Source organism: Brachycentrus maculatus, unplaced genomic scaffold (assembly GCF_059751285.1).
Source record: "Brachycentrus maculatus isolate JH-2025_06_01 unplaced genomic scaffold, ASM5975128v1 h1tg000049l, whole genome shotgun sequence".
NCBI classification, from domain to species: Eukaryota; Metazoa; Arthropoda; class Insecta; order Trichoptera; family Brachycentridae; genus Brachycentrus; species Brachycentrus maculatus.
In genome coordinates, this window is record NW_028280803.1 from 1,448,221 (window position 1) to 1,471,610 (window position 23,390).

The 23,390-nt window shown below is 36.8% G+C and overlaps 1 protein-coding gene across 1 annotated transcript in view; it reads left to right on the forward strand.

Annotated features, from left to right (window-relative positions):
- The first annotated feature begins 523 nt into the window (after nucleotides 1-523).
- LOC148312178 (G1/S-specific cyclin-D2-like) overlaps nucleotides 524-23,390 on the forward strand; it is a 34,661-nt gene continuing 11,794 nt past the window's right edge. Inside the window, exons 1-3 of the mRNA XM_088277640.1 lie at nucleotides 524-1,012; nucleotides 6,731-6,946; nucleotides 15,071-15,227. Of these exons, the coding sequence (XP_088133766.1) occupies nucleotides 773-1,012; nucleotides 6,731-6,946; nucleotides 15,071-15,227 (613 nt within the window). The 5' untranslated portion in view covers nucleotides 524-772. The remainder of the gene's footprint in view (nucleotides 1,013-6,730; nucleotides 6,947-15,070; nucleotides 15,228-23,390) is intronic.

Below are 23,390 nucleotides of genomic sequence, written 5' to 3' on the forward strand. Positions count from 1 at the left end.
TCCGTTCAATAACGTCATATATCAAAAAACTTGATTTTTCAGGAGATCGTTTTTAAATTTTAAAAATATCATCAAATGTATAAAAAATAAATATCAAGGCACTTATTGAACTATGCAACAGATCTTTTTAGGTAAAACTTGAATGTTTTTCTCCATACGAAAAATATTTAGTATATTTAAAAAAATAATTAAACAATACCTTTTCTTCAAAATGCAAAAACAACACTTTCTGCCCTGTAGCGAGTAAATATTAAGTAAAAATATGCCGCTTTCGCTGGGATATAGTACATTTTTGAGCATTCCGAATACATGCACAACTGAAAATTGACGATTTTTGATATTTGACGTTGTTGAAAGGAGTGGGCGATACGTTCAAATAAATAAATAAATACTTAAGGAAAGGGGGTTTGCGACCCCTGGACAAAAACCCAACGCTCGCACGAAAGCCTTTTGAATCAACACGGTCAAGTAATATTTCTGCCACTGTACTCCGGAATTCCATCATTCGTTAGCCGACCGCGGTACGTGTTGCGCGCCGCTCTGCGCACCCTTCTGCGCACCAGAACACGAATATTTACGACAAAGTGACAGTTGACAAAATTTAAAAAAAATATTTAACAAATGTGCGATATAAGAGTGAAAATAATAAAAATTAACATTTCGTGAGAACTTGTTGCGGTGTTTTCCCACAGTGTCAGCGGATTCTTTAGCTCAGCTGTTCGCGAAAAGCAGCTGATTGTGACGTGCGTTTTTGATTGATTTTTTTTGAGCGATGGATCTCAGTTGTGCCGAGGACATGCAGGTTCAGGCCGCGGGCCCCGTGAGCCCCCCCGGGGCGGAGCCGCAGCCTATTTACGCCCCCATTGATCCCATGATGAGCACGGATCCTCGGATTATCCCGAATCTCTTGGCTCTGGAGAAGGAGTCCATGCCGAGTTGTGATTACTTCAAACACGTCCAGGACGATATTGAGCCTTTCATGAGGAAAGTTGTCACCACGTGGATGTTGGAGGTATAAAAAAACATATTTACCTACAACATTTTGTAAAAATTACACGTTTACTACAAGTGATTATGGTCGCCATTTTTGACTTTTAAATTCGCAATTTAAACATACTTTCTCCTTTTATTTTATCTACTAATTACTAACACTAGCCCCTATATATTAAACACAATTTTCCATCGTTACTTTTAACATACAATAGGTGAAAGTATTATAATTGTCATTGAAATGATAAAATTATTCAACCCAAGAATTTATTGGATAATTTTCTAGAATACCCGACCGAACATTTAAGAGAATATTTCACTGTACCATAAAAAGGGCTTACAGTTTACTGTTTACATTCCGATATTAAGTAGAAATATCATGTGTCTTTTTGTGAACGGTTACGAAAATATTACAATCTTGACATCGTGTCTCGGTCACTTCCGATCATTCATCACACACGTGATACAACTAAGGATGTCGTGACTCGAGGAAGTTCCGGTTTTAAAGGATTTATGAGGATATTCATAGAAAAATATACATAAATAACTTCAATTTCAATATTAGTTTATTATCCCTAATATTATTTTAGGCAGGATAGAGAGTGTTACGAATGATTTATTGAAATGTTTAGTTATGTAAAATGCCTTATTATTTTTTTCTTATCGTGAATGTTTTTGTTATTACGCGTAACAATGAGGCTTTTACGTATGTAAATCTTATACACATAACATGATATTCATATTAATGTATAACGTTACATGCACACATACGTCTTTGTACCATATGACACCTAATCAAATATTTTCAAAAGAAATTATCGTTGTGTGTGGTATTATATATATAAATGTAATAAGTGCAGTATAATTTTTTTAATAATACCTCACTTAAGTGCATATTTATACGAAATATGTACTATCAAAAATTTTGTATTTTGAAATATCGCTCACTCCTTTCAAGAACGTCATAAATCAAAAAAAATGATTTCTCAAGAGAACGTTTTTAAATTTCGAAAATCACAACGTATTAAAAATAAATATCAAGCCACTTATTGAACTTTTTACTGTGCAACAGATCATTTTAGGTAAAACCTGATGGATTTTTTCTCCATTTGAAAAATATTTAATATATTAAAATATATGATTAAACAATACCTTTTCTTCAAAATGCAAAAACAACACTTTCTGCCCTGTAGCGGGTAAATATTAAGTTAAAAATATGCCTCTTTTGCTGGGATATAGTACATTTTTTGGGCATTCCGAAAACACGCACAACTGAAAATTGACGATTTTTGATTATGACGTTCTTGAAAGGAGTGAGCGATATGTACTATTCAAAAATTTTGAGACATTTTAATTATTTCCTTCAACAATCTTTATTTGTATTTACTTGGTACATACCCCCAACCAAACAACTAATTAACCATCACGCCACTCTCCGCAGGGGTAGGCAGAGAGAATAGAACGCCACACCAATCTGTTTTTAGCAAGCAATCTGCGGCTCAACGCACCTTTTTTTAATTTCATCGACAATGCTTGCCTCAACTTTGCAATCTTTTCTTATATCACCATCCGAACATCTATCATGCATCGTTTCGACGCACATTCGTCTGAGAGAACGCATTTCGACTACATTCAGTCTACTTTATTTCTTTTCAATTAAATAAATAAATAAACTTTGTGGTATGGTAATATAACACTGTCTTTATCAGTCATCGTTTACCTTGTGTAATACCATTAAAAAAACACGCACACTAATTCGTGACTACCGGTTTCGGAATAATCGTTCCATTATTAAGAATGAAAACACGAATTCGTGTGTGTTTTTTTAAATGTGGTATTACACAATGTGATCGATGAATGATAAGGAGAGTGTTTAAATGTATTTTATTCATATCAAGTTGCAAAACTTTTATTTTTATGCTTATGTTAAAAGTGGTCACAATGGACCTAATATGGTCGCAGTGACATAAGGGACGCAAGATCCCTTGACCTCATTATTAAATAATAAAAAAATTCAATGGTCTTGCGTTCTATTCTCTCTGTCTATCCCTGCGGGGAAGCGGCGTGGTGGTTAGTTAGTTTAGTTAAATGTTCAAAGTGCCTTATTTCTGCACATGATCGCCTATCGCTTAACGCAGGTCACTCGAGACCTTATTTAAATCGGCCGCGGCTTAGTTTTCTCCGAAGTTAGGTTTAAAAAGTAAGTTTATCTACCTTGAAATAGATTATCTTACCTTCTACTGATAACGACATGCAAAAATACCCAAGGTAAACAATCGATCAACTTCTCGGAATACCTGTTACGGCTATATGGGTATTTATGCACCACCCTTCCTTTTGTGGTAGGTACCTACCCGGGTATTTGTAAGTATGGTGCTTACCTTAAATGAACATAGTGTTCAAACCTGGAATCTGCAAAATGTATGCTACTTCTTAAAATCTCTAATGCTGATAAACATACTCGGAAAGTAACGAGAATTTCCAGAGAGAAATTTTATGATTGAAAATAATATATGTATATAAGTATGTACATAAAATATATATGTATACATATATATATATATATATATATATATATATATATATATATATATATATATATATATATATATATATATATATATATATAATATAATATAATATAAATAAAACCCTTATCCGCACCCAAATGGTGCATAGGGCACTGTCATATAAACGCAGTGTTATCTTGATCGTTGATACATGAAGGAAAGGTGATCAGCCCTCCGCTTCAGGTACCAGTCCATGGTAATTTTGAATAAATATTACAGTGAAAAAATCACTAATATTTATTTTACCCCCCTTGGGAATCGAACCCGGAACCTCCAGAACGGTAGCCGAGCGTGCTGACCATTACACTACGGAGGCGGACAAAATATATATATATATATATATATATATATATATATATATATATATATATATATATATATATATATATATATATATATATATATATATATATAATTGATGATTATTCCATTTTCTGACCATATTTTTAATAATAATATAATAATAATTTCTGACCATTGATATTTCAAGTACTTGAAATACATAAAGTGTCGTGTTGTGGTCCCGTGGTTAGTGTCGCGGACTCTCGAGTCGGAGTTTCTCGGTTCGAACCCACTCTACCACATTTTGATACCTATTTCTAATAATGAGCCGCTAAGGCTTACAGGAATAGTATGAAATATAAGTATTTTTGTAAATAATAAAAACACAAATATTTCTTCAAAGAAGGATGAAAGTAGACTTAATGCAGTCGAAATGCGATCTCTCAGAAGAATGTGTAACAAAACGATGTATGATAGATGTGCGAATAGTGAAATAAGGAAGGAATGCAAAGCTGAGATAAGCATTATCGATAAAATTAAGAAAGGTGTGCTGAGATGGTTTGGACATGTAGAACGAATGAGTGAGGAAAGAACGGTAAAACAAATTTATGAGGCGAATGTTAGCGGGAAAAAAAGCAGAGGAAGACCGAGAAAAACATGGCACGATCAGGTATGCCAAATACTTGAAAGTGGTCAGGTTAGGAGTCGTAACAATCGGCGGGTATGTATGAGGAGATGCATGAACGTGGAAGAGGCGAAGAATGTTTGCAAGGACAGAGTGGTGTGGCGCTCTATTCTCTCTGCCTACCCCTGCGGGAAGCGGCGTGATGGTTAGTTAGTTAGTTAGTTACAAATTTTTCTTTAAATTTTGAAAAAAGTATAGCAAGTCGTAGGAAACTCCAAGAAATTTATTTATTTATTTACAAATTAATTTATATATGTACATGTTTATCTTATGTGTATTTTGGCAAGGGCTATTATAGCCGGAATACTCGTTTGTATACGTAAAAAAAATCCTTAATATGACTCCTTTATTATGATATTATATTTTGACATGTCATCAATGATGAAGAAGAATATGGAAGTCTGGGCATTTACGGGGCTGACGACCGTCATAGGCTGGTTTATTTGTTCACTTAACACACTTGTAACATTCACCAATTCCACCCATTATTGACAACCACACTACTCAGATTCTTGGAAGTTCTATTATATATGAACCAATTTTAAAACATTATTCTTGAATCACTATTATTAATCCTTTATTATGACTCACGTGGTCATGATCACATACCACATTTTTTATCCATTGTTTAAATGTATGTTTATTTATTTATTTATATAAATATATGTCCGCCTCCGTAGTGTAATGGTCAGCACGCTCGGCTACCGTTCTAGAGGTTCCGGGTTTGATTCCCAGGGGGGGTCAAATAAATATTAGTGATTTTTTCACTGTAATATTTATTCAATATTACCCTGGACTAGTACCTGAAACGGAGGGCTGATCACCTTTCCTTCGTGTGTAAACGATCGAGATAACACTGCGTTTATATGAAGCAGTGCCCTATGCACCATTGGGGTGCGGATAAGGATTTTATTATTTTTATTATATAATATATATGAACAAGATCATTTGAGGCGACTGTCGCAGAATTACAGGATACAAATACAGGATAGTCATACTTAGGATTTTCAAGTTCACATTGGAGAACTCCTCTAATCGAATACCACCCTGACCCTGAATTTAAAACAGGTCTCGGAGCGTTTCGATCATAAAGGATTGCATTGATCCGTTTTTTGTGCCTACAAGGTTTGCGCGAGGACTCTCAGGGCTTTAAATTCGCTTCCTGCAGGAAACGCGCCATTCAATTCATCTCTGGAAGACGTCGGCGAACGGGTGAAACGAGGATGTTGGAATCCTTTATGCGTTGTCACCCCCCTCTGCCTAAAGCTCAATATTCAAGACTAAATACATAGTTCAAGAGGAAACTTTCTAGCTCAGGTCGGCACACGTGTGATGCCTTTCATTACTTTTTTGCAATTCAACGTTCTTCGTCTCAGGTAGCAATTGATTTATCAAAACAATTTTGTATGATAGATGTTCGAATGATGGTTATAAGATGTATATATATGATACATGAACGTGGAAGAGGCGAAGAGTGTTTGCAAAGACATAGTGGTGTGGCGTTTCATTCTCTCTGCCTACCCCTTCGGGGAAGCAGCGTGATGGTTAGTTGGATGATGATATAGATGTTCGAATGACTGATATAAGGAAAGATTGCAAGGCTGAGATAAGCATTATCGATAAAATTAATAAAGGTGTGTTGAGATGGTTTGGGTATGTAAATCATATGAGTAAAGAAAGAATAGTAAAACAAATTTATGAGGCAAATGTGGCGTGTAATAGAAGCAGAAAAAGACCGAGGATATTTTGGTATGCTCAAGTATTTCAAATGCTTGGTTACGATCAGGTCAGGAGTCGGAATAATCGGCGGGTATGTATCAGGAGATGCATGCATGTGGCAGAGGCGAAGATTGTTCGCAAATACATGCGTGTTGCGTACTATTCTCTCTGCCTACCCCTGCGGAGAAGCGGCGTGATGGTTAGTTTAGTTATTAAATTTTTATTTTGGGGTTTCAAATGTTGCACATACTCGTACGTGTTTAAGTATAATCTAACCCCCAATCTATTTGTACCTACCCGTACACACTATTCTCTTTGCGTGTAGCATTCACGCGCAGCTCACGTTTATACTAGCTTTGAGACAAGCGAGTATAAACACCAATCGTTCAATATATTGTATCAAGACTGGAAGGGTAAACTTTCAACTACATGTGTATTGAATGCAATGAACGTATTAAAGTCTTATGTGACCAATTTGCATCAGGTGTGCGAGGAGCAGTCCTGCGAAGAGCAAGTGTTCCCCTTGGCAGTGAACTTCCTGGACCGGACGCTGTGCACGCGCGCCATCCCGCGCCACCAGCTGCAGCTGCTGGCGTCCGCGTGCCTCCTGCTCGCCTCCAAGATCCGCCAGGCCGGAGTGCTGCCCGTGGCCATGCTCTGCACCTATACGGACAACAGCATCACCCCCGAGGAGCTCAGGGTCAGTCGATACTAGATTCTTAATCCTCTGTCCCATATATGATACCCTGATACTTTTACTGATCAAAATCTAGAACTTCTGTATCCATTGCATGATATTATAATTAAATTTCGGTATAGTTATAAATAATTTATCATCAGACACTGGATTATTCACCCTACGGATGATATATCAATATAAAAGTGTCCCAAATTGAGATGAAACATCTGTCGTTTTTATATGAAAAAAGATGGAAGTCTGACCTTCTCAGACTCAAATCTCTGCGATGCTCTGACTTCCATCCTCTTTCAAATGCAAACGATAGATGTGTTTCATTTCAAGTTGAGACACCTATAGTATAAATAATTTACCTCAAGGTAGCTTACCTTGTACAATCTTGAAATCTGCCTTTGTTCTACATTGACTTCTGAAACCGGTTGTTAAATTATTTTATTATTCAGTTAACAATTTTTGTTGAAAAGCACACTTTTATTGTAATCGTTTTGCAATGGAATATTATTTCCATTACACTTACTTTTCTATCTGAATTTTACCTTTTTGCGATCAAAACTTAATTCAATGGTCAGGTTCTTACGATTTTCATAGTTTTGTTGGCTTACATCAATGAATCTGTCAATGTTCACAAACCAAAATCAAAAGAAATTTGGTATATTCCGGGTAATTGCAATTTGAATATGAGTTTATCTTAGGCATATACTCGTATGCGTTATAAATGACACACTTCTAATACCTTGGTCAAGCACGAGTAATCTATATTTCTGTATGCGTCTTCCCGTCCGCCTTAAATTATCCTCATCCACTTGCTTCTTCCGCTTTTAAATTGGCCTTACCATGTGTCCAGAGATTGTCATCGCTTTTAATAATTATTGTGCCGTCTTTTTTATTCTTTATCGTTCGATCACTGTTTCCGTCGCGACCGAACACTACTCTTTACGTGACTGTCCTCTGCTTCCTGTGTTAATAAGACTTTATAGCATATGTTGCACACAGCTTTGTGTCTTGTAATGTAAGGTTGTGAAAGGAAGAAAGGTTATGTTCTCCAGAATGTGGCTTTCCTACAATGAACCCTTTTTTGACTAGTTAGTAAATAGTTTCTTCCAGCTTATGCTTGGGTAAATTAGGCTAATTAGTGTATCGTAATTGTGGTTGAGTGTAATATGCGATGACTGAACATTTTCTGCAAATGCCTTTGCACTGCTGTCTGTCTCCTGCGCTGGTCGGAGTTGTGGAAGTATCCGTGTACAGGTCAACGTCGGGTTGGAATTGGATCAAGCTGACGAACTCAACTAACTAATTACTAATCCCTTTCATTGCCTACACTGGGGCACCTCTAGAAACTTGGTGGTGGTTTTACAAACTTGTATTTACTTAGATCGGCATGATAGGAAAATTGAAAGCTATTTAATGTAAATTCACAGTAAAATCTGCATTGTTCCACATTTTCTAATGCAACTTAGTTCATAAAGTAAAATTCCTTTGCGAGAGAGGTCTGTCAGGAAGCCTATATGCTTATGTATCAGATCCGGGAACGCGGTAGGGAGGGCTTTCAATGTGCCGTAATTAGCTTGTGGTTTATCTTTGTGTGTTTTTATATCTACGGTACTTTGGTTGTATTTAATAGCACGTGTCAGTTCGCCTCACTTTGTCACACTTGTCGAGTTTTGGTATTGTCTTGGCCCACTCATTTCCTCGCCTCGGACATCCTGCCGATATAAGACATCAGTCCAACCCGCGTGACTCTTTCCGCCTGGTTCCTTCTTCCTTCCTTGCTGCCCGTTCTCGTCTTGGCTGCTTTCGCGCCTCGCTGACATCACGCGACACCGGGGTATTTCCTGTGCCTCCGTCGGACGACAACTTTGACCCCGGAGTAGTCCGTGATGCGTGTCGACACACGCCATTAAAATGAAGAAAAATAATATCTTCGTAATTTCTCCTTTTTAATGAGTTATGAAACCAGTTTCTTGCAATCCCTCGAGAATCTATTTATTTACTTTTCATCGTACACATAATTACAATTTACAATAATGTGCCCTCACGGGGTTTTCCTGTGCATATTTTACAATTTGTAAAACTACACATATGAAAAGAAAATTGTTTATGGCATGCAATCAAATGAGACATGGCCGAATGAGGTGATCCATTTCAGATCTACCCACCCCATTATCCATTTATGCGTAGCTTTTTTATACTTAGTTTAGTTATTTATTGACTTTCGATTAAGATTGTGATTTGTATGCTTTGCTGGAAGGTGTTTTCTTGTGATATGCGAGAGTTATTCTTAAATGCACATTAAAGGATTATTCAAGCGTATTGTTGTATGACTGCTATAAGTGTAATTTGTTGAACAGTTCCTCTGTGGGAGTTCGTTTCGGAATTTCGAGCTTTGTTTTCTTTATTGATTTAGAATACAAAGAATGGGTGGCTCGCCGAATGATCGTGGTAGTAAATACGTATTCCCAAATAATGAGTTGTGCATTAAATTCCGTGAGTGTGTAAGGAAAGCAGGTGGTGACAGAAATAAATTCTCATGGACTTAATTATTTGGAGTCATATCCTGTTTCACGGGATTCGAGAGTGTTTGTTTGATCCACGCACCTCGCACCTTGACTTCCGAACTAATTGTCATAATTTCCGCGGCAATGGGTTCACAATACAAAATCGCCTATGTAGGACACCGTCAGCAGTATGTGATATGTGGTTTTATGTCATTTTTCTCACGCCCATTTCGGCCGATCGATAATACGCTGTCAAAATCAATTGCCGATATTGCACCTTTTGTATTGATGTTATTCTTCGTGCAACCATGGCCTAGTTGTCAATTTAAAATACCCCTTATCTAAATTCATATTAATTTCGCAATCCAGACTTGGGTAAAAATTGTCCGCAAATACCAGTTATTAAATAATCGTCCCTGGTTTTCTTACCTGCAACTTATTTAGGTGCTCGATTCATAATTGTGTTGGGGTCCGCAATTCCCACGTAGCCCGAATCGGAAGAAGATCCCATGATTTTTTTTGTGTGTGATCTAAACCTCTGTATTTCCGAGACTCAAATAACAATGCCGCCCAAAGGTCTGAACTCTGAGGGTCTATTGTTCCTTACGAAGTTGGTTACACGGGAAACATGTCATTTGTGATCGGAAGTAGATCAAACCATCCTGTTTTCTATTAACAATAATTTGTTTTAAAAATAATATTTGTTGTTTCAAATTGTACGTATATCCATATTTGGTTTTCTTGTAGCTGCCCTGTTTTTTTGTCTCAACTACATCCGCATTGATATTCTTGTTTCCAACTTCGTCGTCAATTATTTATTGCATCGACAATTCCAACCTTTTTTCGAATTCAGTGTTTGTAAACCTTTCACACATCCAAATAGTTTGATAAAAAAACTAAGTAATTAACCATCACGGCACTTACCGCAGGGGTAAGCGGAAAGAATAGAACGTCACACCAATCTGTTTTTTGCAAACAATCTGCGGCTCAACGCACCTTTTTCAATTTCATCGACAATTCTTACCTCAACCTTGCAATCTTTCCTTACACAGTATCACTATCCGAACATCTATCATGCATCGTTTTGACGCACATTCGTCTGAGAGAACGCATTTCGACTGCATTTAGTCTACTTTGTTTTGACAATTTCATGCTTAACTTCCAAACATCCATGTGAACTTTGCATACATCCAAATTGTTTAAATTGGGCTTTTATATGAGGGAATAGACTTACTGTAAATTTTAATACGGCAAAGTATGATACATATGACCCGCTTCCGTGTTGTTAATTGAAAGAAATTTCCATAAAGATTTGCATTCTCCCCCTCCGTTTCACACGACCCTTGTCTTGCCGAAAGGACATCTTCCCCAACGCGGGGTACCTCAGGGCTGCAATCCCTGACCTTCTGGTGAGTTGCCGCTCCGGGGGCGCTGGTTCTCACGGGGCATACTTCACACGCACCCTGACTATCTGATGCATCTAAATAGTATAATTTCATGCAGGTCCTCTGAACTTTTATGAATAAATTGTACTAAAGTCCCTTGCAGACGAATTAAGAAACCTCGCATGAACCATATTTCGCACGATCTTCATTGTAACTTTTTTCCCTTTCTTAACATGTATGGTATTAATAAAACACATTTACATTCTGTCGTTTATATTCGCTCCAAGTCCCTGTATATATTTCTATCAATTACATTAAACATAAGTAATTTATTCACAACATTTTAGGTTTGCGACTCGTCATAGGCTGGTTTAAGTGATCACTTTGTACAAGTGTAACATTCACCACTCCTAGCCATGATTGATAACCAAGTTTTTTTTTGTATTATATAAAAATGTAATTTAGTTTGAATATCATAGATTGCGAAATACATTTGCTTCCAAGGTATTCAAAGCTTAAAATGTTAAATTATTTCTGTTCCTCCGAAATTGATTTTCATTGGGTGGTGTTCACTTCGGCCCCTGTTGAAAGCTCTTCAAAGAAAGTTTACAAGAATCCAAACTTGTTTTGGGTATATTAGAAGGAATTAGAGTTTTTAAGCTAAATTGAATTATTTATACATAAATGAATAATTGAAAGGTCATCACGGTGTGCCTTCCATTTTGAACCCAATGGTGTTATGGTTATTTCAAAATGTTCACACAGTATTGCGGTCATATCTTGCCCATCTACAGTGCCATATGCCGGTGGTTCCCAAGACGGAAGTCCCGTTTTGGAGCATCGCGCACTGTCGACCCCGACGCTCCACCAACCCACACATCGCCTGTATCCTTCGCGACATACGGCGAGTACCCTCGCGTCTTCACCGCGAACCCCCATACGGCCAAATTACTTATGAATATTATGTACACAACTTGCCCTCATTACAATTCGATGGGAACTGAATCGGTTTATTAAAAGGACACGCACTGCTAGTGTCTAATGAACGACTGTGGCCATTTCTTATTGAAATAAATGATTCGGTATTCAATAAAATAATTGCGGAGCTCGTTTTCTTCGAGTGACTTTGTTGCTACCCTTCCGCTAATTTCGTCAAAGAACCCTTTATTTCTTCTGTCGATTAGATTGGCCGTGGAATCTCACGTAATTTTCTAGTTTGTGGTTGTAACGCACGACAAGATTTGCCGAAGACTGATTTTGCGTCATTCGCTTTACATTTTAACTAGCGTGGATATTTTCAATCGTACAAAAAATGGTTCAGCTTTCAGCGCAATGAACAATGAACGGCTAGGTAAATTACAACACCTTTTGATTATTTCAAGGGGTCCCAGAGCTCCCTTAAGGTCCATTGTAAACTCGGTTTTCTTAACTGGCTATTAAACACTTCAAGCAATTGTTTTTTTGTTGATAATTACTATACCAGTCCTGAAGGGCTACTATTGGGCCTCTTTCGGAACAATGAAAAAGTTCTTCTGTTTAAATCGTTTGAATTTCATACTATACTTATGTTAGGACTTTTACGATATTCTATATTTTAATTACCATCTCTTGGCGCAGTTATGACAATATACTCAACCCTCTCTGCTTCCTGAAAGGTGTGCAACGAGCCACGACCAAACAACACTATTTTTTGTCGTAGAAAATTACCCAAGGATCACAATCTTGGCTCAATTACTTTATTGAAATGTAAATATTGTTCTAGCATGGTATTTGAAAATACTGCTAGTTTAACTATCACACCGCTTCACGCAGGGGCAGGCAGAGGGAATAGAACTACCATATTCATGCATTTCCACATACATACCCGCCGATTATTCCGACTCCTAACCTGAACATATTCGAGTTTTTCAAGTACTTGATCATGCTACGTTTTCCTTAGCCTTCATTTGCTCCTAATTCTAACTGCATTCGCCTCACAGATTTGTTTTACTATTCTTTCCTCCCTCGTTTATTCCACATGTCTAAACCATCTAAATACACCTTTCTTAATTTTATCGATAATGCTTATCTCAACCTTGTATTATTGCATTGTTGTCTTGTTAGAGACACTACTCTTTAAATTATATGTTGTAGTTTATTTATCATATTTTTAAATTTTCTTGCATCATATTTATTTTCTCATGATATGGAACGAATGAGTGAGGAAGGAATTGTATGTTAGAACAAATATATGCGTCGAATATAGCTAGGAATAAAAACAGAATGTCTAGGAAAACTGATATTCGAACATGAACAGGCCAGGATTTGAAGTTATCGTCGGGTATGTATGAGGAGATGCATGAACATGAAAGAGGCGAATAATATTTTCAAAGACAGACCTGTGTGGCGTTCTATTTTCTCTGCCTACCTCTGCGAGTAGTTGTTATAAGCGGCTAGTAGCTATTATATTTATTACTAGGTTTTTGTTGTAAGCAAATTATACCCAGTGTTGAAATCTCTACCTCGACCCTTGTCGAGTAGGTATTGTTGAATCAGGAAGTTAATATTTATATAAATTACCCTTATCACGGGGCGGTGTCCCAGGATGTCTTGGGGACTGGTCGTAAGAGAGGAAGTCGGGGAACAATGAAAGGATTGCGGTTCCGTTAAATGCACTCATTTTCTTGCGCGGTCGTAGGTCCCATTGACCTCTGCCTCGGGTCAAGTTCCGTTTGGAGGCGTAAGGAGGCGTCTGAGCCTCAATGTGAAAGGTCAAGCAAAAGCTCGGTCAAAACTTCCGGACTCGATGAATGAATAGGTGTTCTCTAGTTTGTTGTTGATAAACAGTAGACCCTTTTCACCACCCCTGGCCTCTTGCCATGCGATACGGGTGTAGTAGATGCAATACCCAAACAATCCCAAGTTCTTTTCAGCTTTGCCTTGCGCTGTATTTCTTACCTCAGGTCAAGTTCTGTTTGTAGGCGTTAAGAGGCGACTAGGTCTGAGTGTGAAAGGTCAAGCAAAAGCCCATTCAAAACTTCCGGACTCGATGAATGAATAGGCGTTCTCTTGTTTGTTGATGATAAACAGTAGACCCCTTTCACCATCCTTAGCCTCTTGCCATGCGGTACGGGTGTAGATGCAATGCCCAAACAATGCTAAATTTCTTTCGGTTTTTTCTTGTGCTGTATGTATTTCTTATCTCTGGTCAAGTCTGTTTGTAGGTGGCGCCTGAGTGTGAGTGAAAGGTCAAACAAAAGCTCAGTCAAAACATCCGGACTCGATGAATGAATAGTCGTTCGCTAGTTTGTTGATGATAAACAGTAGACCGCTTTCACCCACGGCTGGCTCCTTGCCATTTGATACGGGTGTACATAGATGCAGTGTGCAAACAATGCCAAATTCCTTTCGGTTTTATCTTTTATTTTTGCGCTCGATTTCTTCGTATGTCATAATAATAGTGTTTGATCTTATTTCAATACCAACAGCCTTAATCCGTTTCACTGCCGAGACAAATTCTTATCGCATTCCCAGAACTGGTCGTCATGAATTCGCATTCCTTAATATGAAACTTCCTGTCTATCGTTTATCTATTATCTTCTTACTTTTACCGATTCAAAATATTTGACTACCATTTTGCATATCAACTTGCATTTTGCATATTACGAATTGGTATTTACTAATTGAAATTAAAATTTAAAATTAAAGAAAACGTTCCCTGATTCTTGTTTTGAATTTTTGTCAAGTCATATCAATATAAGAGCTTCACTACTGTTTTATAAATTTTCATAATTGTGTGTTTAAGATTTTTTTTCATTTATTGATTTGGCGTTTAATTTGTAGAACTCCATTTTAATTTATGTATTAATTTTAAATCAAACACAGATTTTTCGAGTCTACTAAGATGTATTTTATTAACAAAAACACATAAAAAAATTATGTTGTGACAATTGTTTCGCCTTGTTAGGGCATTATCAAACGAATGTTTCAACAAACATTCGTTTGATAATGCGTGTTGTTGAAAGAATGTTTGTTGAAACAAACATTCGTTTGATAATGCCCTAACAAGGCGAAACAATTGTCACAATATAATTTTTTATGTGTTTTTGTTAATAAAATACAACTTAGTAGACTCGAAAAATTTGTGTTTGATTTAAAATTAATACATAATTTTTTTTTTCAATTATTTTAGTGCAAAAGGGTAGTTTTATATTATAAGAGAATTATATTACCCTTTATTTTATTGAAATTTTTCTTTTTCACAGCATTGGGAGATGCTGGTTTTGCAACTCTTGAAGTGGCAGACGTACGCAGTGACCAACTACGACTTCATCGAACACCTTCTCGTGAGGATTCCCTGGACTAGCACCAGAGCCCTCATGAGGAGGCACGCCCACACCCTGGCTGCCCTCTGTTACACCGGTAAGATATTAATTTTCATCTTCTTCTTCTTCTTCTGTGCGTGTCATGTCAGGTCCCCCTAACGCCGACTATAGAGTAATTGTCCTTGTCTTGGGCAGCTGTTAAGAGGAGTTCTCGGTATAAAGAGAATTAGCGTTTGAAAAATTTGCATTATTTATTTATTGATTACCGAAAACTGGATGATTTTAATATGGAATTTTTATAAGAATATTTATTTTTGAACGTATTCTCATTCATGGATTTAAAAAAGGATAATAAGAGATAATCAAATATTTTAGCACTCATAAATTGCGCCTCTCGTGATCAGGCTGTCGTTATGGAGGAAGAACAAGTTCTTTGCAATTTTTACAGGAAAAAACATGTTCTAATGAATTAAAGCGAAAGTATTTTTCTTTAATTATAATAATAATAAAACCCTTATCCGCACTCCAATGGTGCATAGGGCACTGTGTCATATAAACGCAGTGTTATCTTGATCGTTTACACATGAAGGAAAGGTGATCGGCCCTCCGCTTCAGGTACCAGTCCATGGTAATATTGAATAAATATTATAGTGAAAAAATCAAATTAATTAGCAAATAAAAACGATTATAAGCACCTCGACGGTCCTGATCCCCGTCCAATCTCGTATATTTATAATATTTTTCATCCCTCGATCATTTTTCGAAAGTGCAATACGTAGTTTTTGTGTCTATCGGTATTTTTCGTATAAAACACTTTTCTGTCGGTAATTTAGATCTCCCCTTATTTTTGGGGGTGATTGTGTTTTTTTTCGTTGTTTTAAATTTGACACGACCACGCATCAGTAATTCCACCAGCACGAGCCGATAACGCGGCAAGTTGCCCGAGCGTAATTAATGATAATTTGACCATTTCCAATTCCGATAATTTAAATTATATAAATTTATGTTTCCTCAAATAAAATGGCTACACTTTCCCTCTTAGAAATATATACTTATTAAAAAAATAAAAACGCGACAGTAATTACTATAAAACAGTATGAAATCTGTTTGATTTGACAAATTAAATACTTATAAGTATAGTGGAACCCACACTGAATACTCAAAATTGAAAATATGAATATTTTATATATTAATTATTTTTATTCAATTTTTTTTTGTGATAAATTGAGTACATTTACGGGCTGTATAGCAATATCTTTCAAATCATGAGATAGTTCATTATCTCATTCTTATCCCTTTTTCGCATTACCTTACCTTTCCAAACTATCTTACCTGCAGACAAGCCATAAATAGAGGCTTTGCGGGTTATTCCTTTAAAAAAATGGGAATATTATACTGTATACTGTGTATAATGCGCCAAACATTTAATTGGCAAAGCCAATGACAGTCCAGAATTTTTAATCTACGATGAGATATCAATAAAAATCTTGATGAACATGTTTTTCGATCATTAGCCATGAATTAAGTAACGGCGAGTTCTGGTTATGTTAATAAATAACCACGTGCAGTGGGCTTTGTGTCCATCTTTCCATCTATTAGCTCTAGTTTATTACCCTTATAATAATCGCTAAAGCTGCAGTGTCGCGTGCCATTAAAAAATTCCCGATAGTTCCATGCCCCGCCGATAAAACAATGCACTCTATATAACCAGGTGCATTGCTCCACAAAGAGCCGTTCTGTATTATGCACAGCCAACTTGGCGAGCACTCGGCCGGTGGCTCGTTAGACCGGGGTAGGATGTGCGATCTCTGGTCAAGCCTGTTTAAGATGCCAGACATCGGGGGTTAGCATTTGTCATTTGAATGGCTGGATATACTAATTTTCCGACGTGTAAGGGTGCAAACCTGATATGGCTGGCCAATTCATAAACAAAATATTATATATCCAATTTTATTGCATCGAAAATCCATAAATTAATTCTACCACCATTAAAATAAGTACCGTCATCGTAATTGGAACTGGTGAAAAAATTGACTCTCAATTCATCCTAAAAATGTGAATGATGAAATTTTTTATCTCGGTTTATATTAAGTTATTTTGCAATTGATAAAAATGATATTCGGTTTAACCTAAAAAACGTCAAAAATTTTGTTATTGTTGAAAAAAATTATGCTAGGTTTCACCTAAAAATGTGCATATACTTGTTCAGGTATTTATGTAGCTATTACTGATAAAATGGATTCTCGGTTTATATTAATATATTTTGCATTTGCTGAAAAAATGATACTCGGTTTAAGCTAAAAATGTGCATCTTTCCAAATAGTTAGCAATTGTTAATGAATTGACACTCGGTTTAATCTAAAATATATATTATTATATTATTTTAATCGATCTTTCATTGTTAAAATTATTACGTTTGTGCTTTTTATTGCAAGAAAGCTCGTGCCTATACTGTAGGTAGTTACATATTTTATTATTATTTTTACCAACCAAATTTGGGGTATTTTTTGGCACCCTATTACGGGTGATAAAATTCCTTCAATGGCTTTATGCCGTGGATTGAATGTATTGCAATGTGCACACCTGCCCTTGGCCCGACCCTCGCCCCACCTCACTCCCACCCCGCGCCCTCAAAAAGTACACCACCCAGTCAAAGTTAATTGTATTTCAAAGGGAACAAAATAAGCACCGGGCGAACTTTGGTGCGAGGGCTTATCAAGCAAAAAAACTTTAAAAATATAATAAAAAATCATAAATTTGGATACCATAATTTATATAGCGCCATATTTGTAAAATACCATCTCAAGGACGCTTCAATGGTATATTAAATTCTATAATATATTAAAGTAATATAATAATTATTCTATGGTAAATTGAACTAATGATAAAAAGAATGAGCCTTAGTGAAAAAATAAAATTTCGAAAGAAAAGCATTTATTAAATTTATTATTAGATTAAAACCAATATTTTTCGCTTTTCCACTTTTTTATTTGACCAGCGACCGGGTTTCGTCGTTACCGACATCATCAGACTGGTTATGTTACCGACATCATCAGACCAGTCTGATGATGTCGGTAACGACGAAACCCGGTCGCTGGTCAAATAAAAAAGTGGAAAAGCTAAAAATATTGGTTTTAATCTAATAATAAATTAAAAATGCAATTCCATCACGAAGTGTCAGTGGATAATATAAATTTATTAAATAATAATAAAACAACAACTTTACAGCTATTTCCACTTTTATTTTATTTTAGTAGTGACTGGGTTTTGTTGTTACCAATATCATCAGACTGGTGGGAGTCTAGACAAATTTCTATGCTATATACACAGGAGACTAGAAAAATGATATATTATATACACAACTTGTTACATACCCAGTTGTGTATATAACATAGAATTTTTCTAGCCTCCCATCAGTTTGAGATGTCGGTAACGACAAAACCCGATAACTGGTTCAATAAAATAAAAAAATAAATAAAAAAAAACTATCTAGTAACTAATTAAAAAAATAAAACAAACCTCGGAACAAAACTAAAATCTAGTTAAAAAAAAAATGACAGGAAATTAGTTAGATTATCCTAGTAATAGAAATTACTTTTAATTTCTTTTTTATGTATCATGATATTTCTACATCCTCATTTCTTCTAGTCAGGCATTAAATTGTATTGAAGGCGATAGTAAAAGGTTTTAGACCAAGGGATTCTAGGGCCACCCCGCCGAGTGGCCATTCGCCATTGACGAAACGCGAAACAATATCGAAGTCATTATTCCGTGATCTCGGCGCGCGCCAGTTGCTGGCCGTAGTATTCAAATTACAGTCGCCGATTCATGACTTTACAGCTGTTGGTTTTATTATCATTGTTATTGTAATCGGCAGGCGTGTTATTACGTCTCGCCTGTGACGTGTCAATCCTCCATACAGCGCGCGACCGGCCCCAAAGCTGCATTGAATGTATTCGTCATAAATCACCTTCGGCGCTAAGACTTTTACGGCGTTCCCCAAGGGCTATGATTTGGCCCCTTCATAAATTTTCGGATTTTTATATCTAATTCATCTTTTAAGAGATCAAACATTAATCGTACATTTTAACTTAGTTCTACTTAGTAAATACCACTAGAAATGACATGACAGTCGCCGTGGCGTAGTTGGGTAGACGCTCGACTTCGAAACTGGCGCCGCGGGTTCGATTCTCGCCAAGTGTAAAATAAATTCAAGAAAGATTTATTTTCAATTCGTCTGGGTATTTGTGATTTATTTTTAACATTTACCTTCCCTATCCTTATTGTCCTACCTGCAGACAAGCCTCTAATAGAGTCTTTGCGGGTTATTCCTTAAAAAAAATAGAATAGAAGTAAAACATAAATTAAAAGTGGATAGATTTTACCACAAAGTGACTGCCAAATCAATCAACGAAATTATTAATCATAGACATGAAACAATTTTATTGTTTTCCTTACATCCTAAGATTTTTTAAATTTTATTTTTGAATTTAACAGAAGAGTAGCATAAAGTTATACCGATGAACAAGGGTTAAAAAAAGTATTTTTAATGTTCCAGTTACAAAATTCCACATTTGTAAGAATACCTGTAAGAGGGACGGGAGGGAGAAAAAGGGGAAAAGTGAAAGATCAAAGCTCAAGTCAAAGACAAATTGTACGAAACGAGGGACACACCACGACATCAATACTGTGCTCACTGTAAACCCTTTCAAATTTCGTGTTTAATTATTATTTTTAAGGTAGTTAGTGGTCTCTTGTCTGCAATTGACGAGTATAACGCTCAATTACAATGCGTTTATCCATGACCGTGAATTGCCAACGGTTTCCTCTGTGCCCTATTCAAATACCATTGAACAACAATGGATCTGATCTTAATTCGCCGATACAATCAAATTCGTTAACTTCGAGTGCCATAGTCTCCACCGCCTCCTAGAGTTATCACGGCGCGCTAACATTTTCCAGTCTGCGAAGCCCTTTGTTCCTCGGGTCCCCTGCAGCTGCCGTCGCAGTTTCTTGATTCTTGCGCCGTGAATTCGTGTATCGCCGCACAATGGAGAGTCTGAATCGAAAAGAAGTTTATCCTAAAGATTAATGGGCAAATCCGGTCGAAGTATGGAATTAGGGGTCGCGCCATTTCCCCACCCTTCTGACGTTGCATCGGAGGAACCAAAGTCCTACTTTGCATGCGGCCGAAATTGTAACAGGGTGCCGTTAAAACGTATTCGTCTTTACCGTTCATCTGAACGCTATTGAGGCGAACCTTTATTACGCGCGGTTGGAAGAATTAGCTTGGATAAGACGGAAAAGTGAAACGCTTTCCTTTCTCCGAAAAAAAACATCAGTTGAAAGGAAAGAGTGGGAGAACTGTTTCTAAAATTAACGTAATTTTGAACATAGAGTAAACCCAGTCATAAGTAGGAAGAGACTTGAAACTTATGAAGTTGAAGCCGAAGCAGAGACGTGATAAGCGATGTTTCATAAGCCGTAGCTAGATTTCAGAGTGACTTTGACCTTAGGTTATTTTAAAAAATCTATTCCTTCTGTCGTATACGTCATAGTATGAATTAATAGAAATCGATGAATAAAAAATTAATATAATTTATATGAGAGATTTTCTTCGATTAAATTCCAAGTAACCATTTTCTAACCCTGAAATAATAAAATTGTCAACAAATGCAAAGAGCAATGCATAAAATGAACTGTTTCTAGATCCTAAAAAGATTCACTTCTAACGCGCGAGATTATTTTTATCAAATTTGATTCAACTCCTTGCAATTCAACTGTCGTAATAATATACTTAACCCGTTCATTTTCGGGGGAAAGGAAGTAGGCTGTTGCCCCGTTAATTTGATTATGCGATTCTTTTCAACTCACGTTGAATCTATTACATAATTTGTATCTAACAGTAATGTAGTAAGATGATCTTTAGAGAACCTCGCATCCGTATGAATCTTCACAAACCAACCGATAGTTTCGCCATCGCGGTACAACGGAACAGCATCCGTTTTCTTACTACACTGTACTCATCGCTCCGCGGTAATTGTTGCTTGCATTGTGTCGCCGCTCCTGAAAAAGCTACCCTTCCCGAAAGATACCCTAAGATTGGCCCGGCGGTGACGGTACAATAGCGAGGGCACAATACCCTCGAGCGAGAAAAGGAAAGTCTCCTTGGCTCGACTACCCCTTACACCCTTCTCCGTCTTTCCACCCCGATGCGACTAGATGCACAAAACATTGGCCGAGACAGATATGCCGTCTTCTTTACACCCCGCCAGGTGTGTTTCGGAAGTCATTGTATTCTTCTTTCACGTGTATTCCACAAGGAATCCCTTTTTGTGTAAACACGGTGTGTTTTGTTATTACAAAATAATATAATATTTTCTCGGTTAGATTTTGATTTGAAAACTATGTGACTCGAATATATTAATTTATATTTTGTATATTAAAAGCATTGTTTTCTTTGTGGTATGTCAATACAACACTTTCCTTATCATTCATCGTTCGCTTTTTGTAATACCACATTAATTAAAGTGGTATTACACAAAATGAACGATGAATGAATGAATTTGGCGTTTAATTTGTAGAACTCCATTACTTATGTATTAAATGTTAAATCAAACATACACTTTTTGTGTCTACTAAGTTGCATTTTCTTGTTAAAAAAAACACATAAAGATCAATGTTGTGACAATTGTTTCGCCTAGTTATGGCATGACATTTTGAAAATGTAATAACTAGGCGAAACAATCTTCTAATTTTATTTACGTAGGAGTCGATGGCCTCCTATGCACCCGCAACACATCCGTTCACTTCCTATAGCTTTTGATATTATTATGTAAGCTTAAACCTGCCCGTGTAGGTACTTCGGTAATACATGCCATGTGGTAAATACAACTGCCACCCTTATCATTTCCAATATCAAACTGTTGACTGTAACACACTGTGATATTATTCTACGGACCCTCACGAAATATAATGGACACGCAGTCGCCGCAGTTGATACACAAAACTGAACAATCTAAGATTATGAATCTTATAGAGGGTCTTATTGGGAGACAGTAACTTTTTATTCCGCATTGACCCTTGTACGAAGATCGCGGTTCATTGTTTGCTTTGGTTTTTTGCTCCCGATTTTGTATCTTATGTTTGGCAGTTGCATCTTAGGCGCGTGTCTCGGGCAGCTGAACCATCCCTTGGACGTAATCGGCTTTCTCGAAACCTTTGCACTCTTATATAATATTTCTCCCGATCAAATGTTATTCCTTGAAGGTAGAACAGTTGTCACCGAGGGATCTTGATCCGCAATTTAGCTCGAGAACATAACGGGCATCTCAGACTCCAGACACAATGGCTGTACCTTGCAGCTGCCTGTTCTCGCCTTGTGACGTGGCCCCATTATTCCGATCCTGCAATTTTAGCGCAAATAAATTTTAGCGCAAACCATTGTTGGGACGTCTGAGAAGAAATAACATCGCAGAGTACAATGCAGTTGCGCGACTAGAAGGAAACAATGAGAATCGGATCGGGGAATATGAGTTTATGAAGAAAATAGAGTCGAAAAATTGGGTTCGTTTATATTTTGGCCTCACAATAGGCTCCTTTAAATCGGGATTTTTGTAAAGCGTTGCGTTGCTCCAAATACTTGATGAAATTTAAAATTGCCTTGCACTATCCATTTATATTTTTTATTAATACAATTTTTCAAAAATGTCGTAGGCACTTCAATCGATTCTGAACTATTGCCTACGCATAATGCAATAACTGAAAAGAGGGGAATATTTTTTAAAGTATGTATACTTCGACTGCGTCGAGTGCTTGTACAAACATCTTATGCATCATATTATATTCACTCGTTGGAGACATGGATAACTGTTAAACAATTTTACCCCTTCAAAAGTTTAGGGGTAGCTGTACTCGCCACCGTTTTTTCCCTTTGCAAGACAGAAATGTCGGAGCTTTCGAAAAAACTAGTTTTCTATTTTCTCTAGCGTTAGGGGTTGCTGCTACTGCCTAACTATCCGTAGGACGCACCTAATTTTATGTCTTGTTAAGCATCTGAGTAGCTTTAAATGCGTACTTGGCTTGATATGTCGCTAGTTGTTGCAGCGGGGCATTTGCATAATTCTATGATCTGTGAGACAAAGTGAGACGCATGGAAATCGTTTAACTATGGCTTGTTGGCTAACCCTCCAAGTAAGTCGTACTGATTTAATTTACACATTTATTTCGTCACCCCAAAATTTTAACTAGGTCTAATTAT